The following is a 12,687-nucleotide window of genomic DNA, read 5'->3' as shown; positions in this document are numbered from 1 at the left end:
CCAATAATATTATTTTAAAAAATCCACCATTTATGCAAGAGTCTAATTAAAGACATAGTACTTAAAATAAAGAAAAGAAAAAAAAGAAAATGCCACCAACCTTTCCTATCCTGATATTAAAGGTTAATTAACTTAATTCCAGGAATGGCAAGGATGTTGCCAGTACTAGTACACACCCAGACAGACTTTGGAAATTACAGGGAGAGGAGAAAGCCATTTCCATTTAAGTAACTTTCTCCATTTTATTTTGGTTTTAAATAAGAAAAGCAATGTTTTTACCCTCATTGTGCTTTGGGAGTTTATCAAAGAAAGATAAATTGTATTCAAAGACAAGTTATCTGCAGACAGGCTAGTGGGCACGACAAAAATCAAGAAGTCCTATAAAAGGAGAGAATGTCGTGACAAAAGCAAGAGACATGACTACTGCACTAACAAGAAATAATTGCACAACAGTACTAGGCAGATTTTAAAGAGCTACTATGTATGTTTTATGATGTCTTTTGGAGGGCTTCATCACTTAAGCTAAGGGAGAGAGATATTCCTCTATTAAAAAGTATGGCTCAGGACTATGCATTAGCTCTCTTCCTATTTTGATACTTGTTGTGGAATGACCCATCATTAATTTTCCACTGAAAACTTAGGTCTTTCCACACTACTAAAAATCTGTTTCAAAGGAGAGGAGGAAAATATTGCTGTACGCATACTGGGATGCAGTGCTGTGGAACACTTCAGAAAAATAAAATAGACTGGCGTCTTTAGAAGTGAAACTTTCAGAAAACAGACTGGATTATTTGTGATCCACAGCAGATTTAAATAAGACGACTCTAATCTTAGTACTTCTCTTTTACTGAGTTGCTGCTAAAGAAAGTTACATTTGTATGCCAAGTAGTAAATCATAGAGGAAACAAGTTCAATTATTCCACTTCTGTCTTCCTAGAAATATTCCTTTTTCAATCAGGACTGCTCTAAATTAACTTCCAGGGAAATTCACTTAAATGGCATTTCTGTAGTGACTTTTGTGACAAAAGAGGCTTGAGAACTCGCACAGTGTTAAATGTGAATTGAAATCAAATCTATCTTTGCTCCTGAGTGACTTTTAGAAAGACTGACTTTTTTTCCCTAGAGAATTAGTTTTCTGATCCTCTTTAAAGGAGCAAACAAACAAAATAAACAATTAAACATTCGATCCCTCCTGCTTCTTGCCAGATGCCCTTAGCAAGAATCTTTGAAGAGACTGAAAAGTTGAGAGCTAAGCTATGACTATAGCTGTGTTATTTCACCCGTAGTAAGTGGGGAAGAAGCGAGACAAAGCTAGGTAGTCACTCTTATCCCCTCTGCAGTTCACATCTGAAAGGAAAGTATCGAAAGTATCTTACAGCCCACAGTGAAACAGTTTTGCTTAAAAGACCACAGACGTGATTTATTGTGAAACCAGCTTGTAATTTTCAGTAAATAATGTACTTAGATTGCCCTCAAGTAGTTGAAGTTTAGAAGACTGGTGTACTTCTGTTTTATTACCTTCCGATTGCTCCTTTCATCTTCATCTTCAGATGGATCCGACTGGTGTTTTGGGTTATCCATCTGAAGAAATGCTCTGACATCTGGGCTAGAAACACAGTTAAATGCATTAGGACACCAATAACCTACATGATTTTCAGCCATAGAAAAGAAAGAGTAATGCCTTAAACAGTGGTGGACAGAGGAGATCCTCATCATAAAGTTTACACTTAAATTCTGGTAATTAAGGATGGTGTACAAGAAACACTTTTGTAGCAACATAATTCAATTGATGAAAATATTATATACAGTATATAAAAGTTTCCACTTGTGAAAGTTTGACATGGTGAAGTACACATGTTCATGAAGACCTCATGAGAAAATGCTCTGCACAACTGCATTTGAAGGTAATTATTAGAAGAAAAAGAACTATCCAAGTTCTAACTGGCTACCAACTACCAGAAAACCATTTTTCTTTCAACAACTGAAGAATTAAGAGTCATTTTTAGTTTTCCAAAATTAATGAGATGGTGCAACACAATACAGAATGAAATACATCATCTATAACCCATAGAGATGCACATCCTGAGAGATACACGGTAGTAACGTTCCTGGTCCCAACAACTTTAAACCAGAATATTCATCCTTTTGTATTCTAAATGAATTCCAGCTGCGCTGCCAAGACAAACATAAGAAATCCTTCCAGTCAGCTGCATGACAAAAACTGCTCTCCTTCAGGAACTGACAAGAGAAACTGCAAGCTCCCGACAGTATCTGAGGAAATAAGTTTTAATTGCAGCACTGGTATCCAGCTTCTATTTTGGTGGGGGTTAGGGAAGGAAGATTGGGGCAAAAGAGGGAAAATAACAGAATTCTGGGAATCTGCCCCCAGGAAGCAAGGCTTACATAACAGCACATTGAGAAGAACTTAATATCTTAACGACAGCACAATAAGTGATAATGTAACACAAATAAGGCAAAATTAATTCCTAAATAAATGGGTATCACTTATATCCTGTATCTCAAAGAGATGCCTTGAATCTGTCAACTTCCTTCAGCTCACTAAAAGATAGCAGCTTATTAAAGAAGCGTCATACCTAAATTTCAGAGATTAAGCTCTTTGAGAAGGTCTCAGGACAACCAACCCAGAGACAGGAACCTCTGCATGAGCCATTCAGTACAAGAACACTGTCTTACCACATAGCTGCTCCTTCATCTTATCATTAGTGTATATAAAATAATGTAGTTTTATAACAGAATCAGATGCAATTATTTTGCTTTCTACAATCTATTTTGCCCTTCACATGTCTGCAAAGCGAGGCTCAAAAGTGAGAGATGAGCTGTTTCTGACATTTCTCCAGCTACTGTATTTCATATTAGCATTATTGAACCTAACTCATATCATACGCTTATGATCTGCGAAATCTTACTTGTATTTCTAAATCCCATTAAACATCTACTTCAGTTATCTTTAACCTGTTAGATTTAAAGTATAAGGACAAGACTGTTCAGTTTCACACCCACTTCAGTTTAATTCTTCCAATCTTACATAAATTCCAAATTCTGATCTATTTTATGGTATGTTTTGTATCTTGAGTCCAGGAAAACAAAAATCATTGTGGTTTGAATATTGTAGTAATATTGACCCATGATGTAGTAATTTTCTAACTTTTGCCTATCATGAAATCAAGAATAAAAAGTGATGATTAATGTTTTTCACTAGACAGAGTAACAAAACCTGACTTTAATTACCTTTCAGCATTATTTTAGACAACTGGCTGATTAAATAGAGCATGTTGTAATACATCTCAAATAGTTACTATAGTAACTTTGTCCATGAGCGAGTTCATAGCAAAAATCAGCTCAGGCTGAAATGCTGCTATACAGCTGAAGGGTATTCAACGATTTCTACAAGGTGTGGCAACCGGAGGCATAACTGATCAATGTTACATGATCACACCTGTAATTTTAACAATTGAGGAAATTATACAAAAAAGTGGTGATTAAAAAAGTCTGATGTACCATGTTCTTAGGCAAGACTGCAGTGCATTGTGCAAAATGCTGTACAGATTGGTAAGATTTCTATGCTATATTAGCTCACATTCTGTATTAATTCAATGTGTTTTAAAACACACTGGAACTACTCCTAAGATAGCTTCACGTATCAAATTAAAAGGATTGCAAAATCAGTTTAAAAAGGAATGCTCAATATACCTTGCATATATGCTATCAGCAAGTGTTTTCTGTCTGGCTTTCCATGATGGATTGGATAAATTTAGTTTATGGATTACCTCCAAAATCCATGAAGGGGCCCCAAGATCTGCCTAAATATGGCTCTTCTGTGATACTAGCCCTGCATTAGCCTTCCTGCGTAAATACATGAAGCCATAAAGAAATTGTGGACATACTCCAAGATTCATGTAACTTTTGGGGCTTGTTCATATTTGTGGGTAAAATGGTAAGATTAATTGCCAGTGACAAGATGTTGGCGTTCAAGACACATTTCATTTAAATAACAGTGCACAGCTCCCCCCCTTCTCTACACACACTTAAAAACTGCTGTCTTTTTATGCAAAATACAGGCCCCAAAAGCCATAATGCACTGGAAGATTTTAAAAGAATAGATTAACATAATGAGAGGTTTCCCCTCCCTGATACGGACTGCACAATCTTATGATCCAGGGCTTTCATATTCATGTCCATCTGATTCTGAAACCGGAAAACCTAGTCACTCTAATTCTTTTCTAGTGAACGAATACAGATCCCAGTTCTTACTTCAGGTACTGATAGCTCATTTCCCAAAGAGGTTGCAAGCTATTGTTATCCCCAAGTTCTTCTTTGACAGTTGTGCAAATGTGCCAGTTTTCATTAAGGAGCTACTTAGGACTATTTTGAAATCATCGTTACATTTTTAATGCATCCTCTATTATACATTTGGATTCAAACAGGTTTTCTTTGAAAGTGTTGTGCTAGACAATTAAATACATTATTTTTTTACAGTGAAGACCTACAACTGAGCGGGAGAGCAGCCCAACCGGAATAGTTGCCCAGTGGTTTAGGCAGCCTCACACTGCTCGCAAGGAACAAACTCCCAGCTCCTATCCAGCATATCAGTCAGAAGCCGGGGAGGCATTATCAGATCTCTACTCCTTATGACCTCTTTTTTTGCAGTATCTGTATTCTGACAATGAGAGAAAGTTCTCCTTCAAATAAAAGTTAGATGAGTAAATGGAGCTTGAAGCTGGTCCACTTAATTCGCAATTTGGCCTAAGCCAATAATCTATCTAGCCCAGTATTCCACCTGACTGTGATTACAGGAAAATCCTGAATCAACCATTACAGGGTGTCTCTCACCTCTCTAATTCACTTTATTTTTTTGCTGGGTTTATTATTGAGAAGTAAGGTTTATTTTTGATACAGTATTCAAAGAACATGACAGACTCAAGAACAATATCTACTGAAGAAAAAAAAAAAGAACATCTCTCAGTGCTGCATTTTTCAGAGAATAATGTAAGCATTACTGTCTTGGACATACCGAATCTGACATTCATGCTTGTCAATTCAGCCATTCAGGTGCCTTCCCTTCCAGAAATGAGGAAGCTGCCACAAACCATCCTTAAGCTTTCACTAAAACAGTTTTCCTAGGCAGGACTGAAAGTATGACATGCTGATACTGGTTTTAGTGCTTAAAAGATTTAGTGGAAGGTGGACTTCCTTAAATCTCTCTGAGAATACACAGAGTGCTCAAAGTCTTCCTTGCATATTACTAAATTATTTTACCTAATATCAAATTTAAATAGCTTTTTACAGCAAAATAGCCCACATGCTTTCTTGAACTATCTGTAAAGACTTAGTTGCCACATATCCCTTTAATAGTCTCCAGCAGGTTTTACCCCTTCCCCCCCACCCCCCAAAAAAACCCACTCACACCCACAAAGTAAAGTTCTGCTATTTCTTCGCTGCTAGCATTTATTAGCACATAGAAATGCCACAGATTATGTAATTATTAATATGATTTGTTGCGATGGAGTACTGCAAAAAAGGGACAGCTGACTCCTTAAAAAATAAAGTATCTCACAGTTATTTAAAAAAATACACCACAGAAATACTATGAAATGAAATGCTTTTGCATTGAACTATGAATCTATTGCTTGTTTTTTCTCCCATGTAAATCACTGTTATTTTAAGGGTGGGGAGGAGGAGGAGAACAGCACAATACAAACTTTAATTTTCTTTTAATTATGGAATTCTGCCTAATAAGCTTTTTATTGCTATTTTTTTTTAAACACACTTTTGATAGCACCAAAGTCTTTACAATCCCTATTTTTTAATATTGGTTTAAGTTAGTTTTCATGGATCAGACAGGCTAAGTGCCATGTTAAAGAACTTAACAGTCAAATGCATCTGTAGCTGAATCTACAGCACTTAAAAACTCACGAAAATTTAAGGAGGCAACTGGATTTGAATTTTGTTTGTTTGCTTTTTTAAACAAGCACACAATTTTGTGATGTGTATTAAAAAAAGAAAAGCACTGTTTTACCTTTGGAGAACGAATATAAGATGTTTTGAGACAAAATATTTGGTAGTTGAACATACAGACAACCAAACAGGGGAGGGACTGTAGGAAAGAATACCTTTTTTTTTAAATTTATTTATCAATTTAACAAAACAGATTAGCTTCCAACAGCAGTTATTTTAAACTGCTTTTCATTCTTTCCCAGAGAAGGACAATGTTATGATCAGCACCCTGACACTATTTCCTTTACTGGAAAACGATTCCATCATAAAGACTTTGTTTTGTTTAAAAGTTTTTTCCACTTGTCACAAGGAAGTATATATAAAATGCTTCCAAAAAAAAAGGAAAAAAGAAAAAAGGAAGTACGTATTTCAGGTTAACAGGACATTAAATAGTTCACTTGTTGGAAAAAAACATCTGACTGCACACTGCAGCAGGATTCCCTGCTGGAGATTGTTTTGCTTTCTGTGGGAAATGAGCAGTTCCACAGGCTGTACAGACAGACAAGTTAAGCAGAGCATATGTACTGAAGAAATTGACTCATCACTAAAGCCAAATGTAGAGCGTCACCGTTTTACTATTTTTAAGCAACAATGAAAGCTTCATGGATGTATTTACTTTTTAAGTTTAAATTGATTAGGAATAGATTTAAACTTAAGGAAAAATGTTGTTTACCCCCAAAATCAGTCCACACACAAAACCGGATTTAACTGGAGCTGTTTAAGGCACTATTACCATTTCTTACTGATTACTGTCCCACTGATGGAGGTTAACACACCTACAGTGTGGAGAACAGTTTGCGTGGAAACTTCTTCACATGCTTCAGGCAGGTCAGCTTGGTTAGCCCAAGCCACCTACATAAGCTGATTAAGCTACCTGGTTAACACGCTTAAAACAAATTCTGGAGCGCACACATTAACTACACTAACAGAATTAGGCTGGAAATGACTTTCTCCCAGAAGGGCAACATAATCAGCAAATAATGGTGAAGTTCTCAAACAACACAGCTGTCAGCAAAACAAACACCTGCTCTACAGCAAGAGAGTTCACACTGGAATCTGCACCCCTTGAACTGAAAATCAGGTAATGAGATGTCTGCAAATTGATTTGTAGGTAAGTTTTGAGAAAACAAAAACATTTTCTATTGTTCATCAGTCTGTCTAGATTCTTCTTATAGGAAAGAACCACCATATTAAAGATTAATTATTATACTTAAAAGCACTGAACAGGTACAATGTATTTTCTAGTTAAAAGTACTTAATTTGCAATTTTGTATTTGGCATCCCATATCATTTATATAGTCCTTACAAAATGGAAGTGAAACTACTTACTGGTTGCATAGTTCTGGCTGTCTAACTAAATTTTGAATGAATTCATTCAGTCCTGCTCTTCTCTGTTTAATAAAATCTGAAAAAAGATAGATTTATTAGGAATGATCAGTCAACTCATGAAAAAGACTTATTTTCAAATTTGGCTTTTTTTTTTTTTTTTTTTAGGACTTAAATGTATATCAGTTAAAAAGAGAGAGGTCAGAACAGGATTGGTTCCACATATGAAAATCATGAGCTTAAATGCACTGAAGGGAGGTGAGAGATCAAATTTCAGTTTCTCTGTAACACCACTTGGAAATAGAAACACACTAAGTCAGGTGGACTGAAGGTTCAAAGTGCTTCAAGAATAGCGTGCGACCGCAGTGGACTAAGCTGTGCACTCACGGCAGAGGTGAGCCTTTCGGGCCCCGATTCTGCTCAGCAAGAAGCCGCGGGCAAAACTTGACTTCAGTGGCACAAGTCAGGTTTGTACATGAACAGTCCCACCGAGCAGCATATTTCTGTAATAAATGCATGGCAGTGGGAAAGTTGCACAATCCATGTAGCCAGCAGGCACTCAGATGTAAGCACTGAAGATAATTAAATAAAATGCTTCTTTTCCATTTTGGACATCATCTCTAATTTAAAAAAAATCCTAAGAATTTCCACCCTCATCCAGTTTAAAACATTTAACTTTCCTTTAGCACTATGGAAAGATACAAGCAGGACTTGAAATAGAAAAAGAGATCTATCATGGAATAAAGTGCAAAAGAGAAATACATTGTCTTTCATTGTTCATATCAATAGAAACCATTCATTTTCCTCATACAAATTGTGTATTTTAACTTCTAAGGTATTCCAATGAGACTCTTTGTCATAGGTAAGTTACTGGTAACTACTAAAATTCTTAAAAGTTATATTTCAAATATTAAAACATTAATGTTTTTTCAGGAATATAATCTCTAAATCCTTGTTAGGGTACTTAATATCCTAAATTACTGATATCCAACAGGGAGGGAAATTTGCATAAGGTTTTTTGGGAGTTACCAACATCAGCAATTTCAGTACAGTGTATGTAGAAGGCAATCAGCTGCTCCAAACCTAAAAAATTATCTATGTTGTTGAAGCTAAAACATCTGCATCGCCTCAGCTAAAATGTATTCTGTAATTTTCTAGTTTTTATTCTGCCTGGATTCTATGATTTCTTTCTGCCCTGTTTTTAAAGTTAAAACAAGGTTAATTTTGAAATAACCTAAGTGACACTAAAAAAGAGCGTTAAGGTGATTTTGTAACATTTTGTAACAGATAGTATTTTTGGTATTCTTTGGGAAAGGGAGATTTTACAGTTTCACTCTATTGCACTTTCAGACTCCAATGTGTTAGTACAATTCTGCATACTGGAGCTGCACATACAAGCATGAGCTGACAAAAGTAAAACACTTTTTTCAAAAATCTCTAAAATATGTAAGTTATTTCAGAAGCCAGCAGAAACATTACATCAAAGCTCTAGTAAATAAGTGTAAGAATTATTTAAATGAGCATCATGGCTCTCTCTCCACCCTGCTCCCCAGCAACAGGAATCTTGAGAACAATTTAGTTTCTCATGCTTCAAGGATTTCAGGACAGTTCCTGGAAATTCAAAACAAGTCTGAGGACTATGACTGTGTGTTTCACATATATAGTTTTAATACATCTTTAATTTATTTCTCTCATTTAAACAACATTTTCCTAAATTTGACTCCAAGAAAGCTACCTGTATATTTGACTGTATAAGAGACTGACTGCATGCCATTACTAAGTTTCCAGCCAGCTCTGAGAACCCCAAGGTAGGAGAAAAGGAAAGAAACTAAACAAAAAAAGAAGTTCATCTAGGTGCAATATGTGTAGGACTTTTGGAAATCCTTTACATTTTCATCAGAAGAAGACATTAGAGCAAGGTAAGCCTGGATGCTTGCTTTGCTAAAATGATTATTTGAATACAAAATGAAAAGGAAGTTTCATGTCAGGATCCAGATGAATAACGGTGTAACAGCCAGAAATTAAGATGGCTAAATAAATAAATAAATAAATAGAAGCCCAAACCAATACATCCCAAGAAGATCAACACAAGAAGGTCAACACATTTGGATCCATTTGTATTTAGGCAAAGGAATACATGAAAAGCCTGAAACGGGTGCAGAAGGAGGTGAAACAACAAGCATAGATATCAGAGAAGGCAGAGCACCAAGCAAGCCGGGGAGAGCACTGGGATGCCAGCGACTAACAGGAAGATCCTTAAGTATCAAGGGTCTGAATGAAGGGTATAAATATACAGAGCAAAGGCCTGGCCTGCCCATTTGCTTTTGTATTCATCAGTGGTGCCACTTAGGTTCATTTAATGCACTTTAAGAGTGACTTTCCATTAGTATTTTGATGTGGGCAGAGCAAGCTTAATTGGGGCCTATCAATACAAACTGGATCACATTGCCTTCATATCAGAGCGGCTTCTATATGTGGAACAACAACAGGAAGAGGTCCATTTTCATCTAAACTGTACAAGGAAGCACATTTAGATAGAGGGAGTTCAAAGGCCTTCTAAGATAAGTCCTTTAGTTATTTCATTTTCCAAGGGGAAAAGTCACACAAGGCAAGGTTGAAATTTATTAGGCATATGTTTACAAGAGCCTGTTTTTTTGGCTTTTGCTTTTATCGCAGAGATTACACCTGCCAGTTCAGTATCTCTCACAACCCTGAATATGGAAGGATTGGGAGGAGCTACTGCACTCTGCTAGAGAGCTTCCAGGCCACTAAGGAATAGGTTGTTCAAGATCACGTGGTAGACTGCCTAGGCTAACTTCTGTCTGTGACTAAGTATGACTACACTTTGCTTTAGCCACTGTTTTGGGACTGCTGTAAAACTGATGGAAGACAGCTTCGTATAGGCTGGATTAGGTCCAGTGCTGCATATAGAAACTGACAGAATGAATAAAAAGGTTATAGCTTACCAGGATCAAAATTGTCTCCAAATATTCTTTTAGCTGGAATCTTCAGGTTCATAGTGGGAAATTGCTTCTTTAGCTGCAAATAAAACACATACAGTTGTATTGTGCACAGGCATCCAAGTATCTAGGAATAATCGCATCTGATTTCCGATTTCTGATGAGTTTGAACATCTGATCATTAGTAATTCTGCTGCTCTCTGCCATCTTCTCTATTCATACATTCAGCAGAAAACAACCTGCACTCAGCTTGTTTAGGCAAGTCACATACCTTTTTAAATCCAAGGGCTATCTCACTTTAGAAAGCTATGGACTATCTTCTGCAGTATTGCCAAAATGAATTCCTACTTACCCCAGACTAAAAAAATTGGCTAGAATTTCTGTGTTTGTTTATTCTCTTTTCTTCCTCCCTCAATCCTCTCGCTCTCCCTTTTTTTATTTTCCTTCTTATTCTTGCTTTTATAGGAAAGTATGTGTGAGGTTTTAAATGGGTTGGGGATATAGGCCTTTAGATTTTTTTTTTTTTTTTTTTGCACAAGCCACATTCCAAAGCTTTAAGAGCAACAGGTGATCTACCCCTTAAGTCAAAGCTGTAAATGGATGAAAAACCTATGGCTTATTATGCTACACCTGACAATCTGATTATATGTTACATTTAGTAATCAGGTTAAGATTATATGTAAGAGGATTGAAATTATAAAAAAAAATTGTCATGAGCAAAGTCTTGATTACATTCACTTCATCTTCAGGTGCTCGCAGGAAGAGCAATATTATTCATCTTCTTTAAGAGAGAAGTTTTCTTATACAGTAACTGGCAGCTCTTCTTTCCTTAGAAATGTCAGTATCTCCTCCAATTAGCAATCCAAGTTCTTCTTGGTGTACTACACTACATGAATTATGAAGAACAAAATTTGGACAAAATGCCCTCCCTTTCTCCAGTTAGCTTCCCCAGGACCTCCCCCTCTACATGCATTAGAAAAAACAGGGCTGAACAAGTTTCAACAGAGCAATGTCAATCTTAATGGGAACAGAATAGAAACATGATCACCAAAATGTCTGTTTAGCACTCTGGAGGTCTTGAAAATGGGACATTTTGTTTTCACATCACGTTCAGGTCTATCCAAAGATTCATACAAAAGCATGACATGGTGTATCTTGGATGACTTCAGCTCAGACCTTGTAAGACAGCTCCAAGCTCACAGTGCCTGCATTTGTACACTGCTGTCACACATAGATCATGCAAATACAATAAGGCAGAAAGGAGAAATGCCTTTTTCTCAGGGGGGAAATGGAACGGGTAAAGATGCACAGTTAAGCAGCTCATAGTATTTTTTTTTTTTTAAATGCAGATCACAGAGAATTATTTCTTCTTTTGTTAAAACAGAAATAGTGGGCTCTAACCATGAAGAAACAAAGAAAAGCACCGATACAGGGCATAGCTGAGAGCAGGTATTATCCCTGCTTGCCCACTATGTAAAAAGGGCAAAATCCTCTTCTAGCAATGAACCAAAGAAATTCACAGTCAATTGCTGAAGAGGCCTATTTTATTTTAAAGAATTAAAAAAGAAAAGAGAGGACCATGGCCATAGCCATGAAATTTGGCTAGGAAAAGGCAGGTAGCAATTGCCATGATTGACTTTGCAGAAAGTTTATATTAAGAAATAAGGATTTGTTCACTGCTTTCAATCCTTGGAAGTAAAACACTTATTAAGAGAAATTTACCTATCTAGTTGTTTTAAGTTGAAGAATGATTTTTCCCACCGCAAACACATACACATTTCAGATGTTTTGACAACGAGGAAACTGGAAATTTCTCTCACTAGACAACAATCTTGAGCAACAATGAAAAAACAACAACCACCAAGTGGATTTTGAGTTTGAAATTCAAACAAACCAGAGTTTAAACAAAAACACCTTGTCGTTTTGTTTAAACAGGTTCCTTCAGTTGTTGAATGTTGCCTCAAACTACTCAATAAGGGCATAAAACATAGCAAATAAGTGTTACTCTGTACTATTCTGGTATGATTCCTTAGTCTCCCTTTTTCTTACCGTATTGTAGAGTTTATCAAACTCTGCATACCGTCTGAAGACAAACCATTCATTTCTGCCAACTGAGACCAACACTTTGTAAACCTGCAGTAACACAAAGATAAAGTTAATGCCAACAGCAAAGTTTAAGAAAACCCACTCGGTTTAATCCCAGGGTGAAAAAAAAGGGCAGATTGCTAAATTTATCATGTAAACATATTCACTAAACTATATGCTTCTTGCAACAAAGTCATGTAAACACCAACCCAAAAGATTAATAGAAAAATTAAGAGAGTCTGGCTTCTTGCAAGATAAAAAAACAAAACAAACAGTAAAGCTGACTCCATGAACTTTCGTA

The 12,687-nt window shown here is 36.3% G+C and overlaps 1 protein-coding gene across 3 annotated transcripts in view; it reads right to left on the bottom strand.

Moving 5' to 3' along the window:
• SGK3 (serum/glucocorticoid regulated kinase family member 3) overlaps positions 1–12,687 on the bottom strand; it is a 62,201-nt gene that overhangs the window by 11,935 nt on the left and 37,579 nt on the right. For all 3 annotated transcript variants that reach the window (XM_067290520.1, XM_067290521.1, XM_067290522.1), the window contains exons 3-6: positions 12,351–12,434; positions 10,308–10,380; positions 7,345–7,420; positions 1,519–1,606 (exon numbers count right to left, since the gene is read on the bottom strand). In XM_067290520.1, the coding sequence (XP_067146621.1) occupies positions 1,519–1,606; positions 7,345–7,420; positions 10,308–10,380; positions 12,351–12,434 (321 nt within the window). The remainder of the gene's footprint in view (positions 1–1,518; positions 1,607–7,344; positions 7,421–10,307; positions 10,381–12,350; positions 12,435–12,687) is intronic.

This window comes from Apteryx mantelli, chromosome 2 (genome assembly GCF_036417845.1).
Source record: "Apteryx mantelli isolate bAptMan1 chromosome 2, bAptMan1.hap1, whole genome shotgun sequence".
Taxonomy (NCBI): Eukaryota; Metazoa; Chordata; class Aves; order Apterygiformes; family Apterygidae; genus Apteryx; species Apteryx mantelli.
This window is presented reverse-complemented; position numbering and strand designations above follow the sequence as displayed.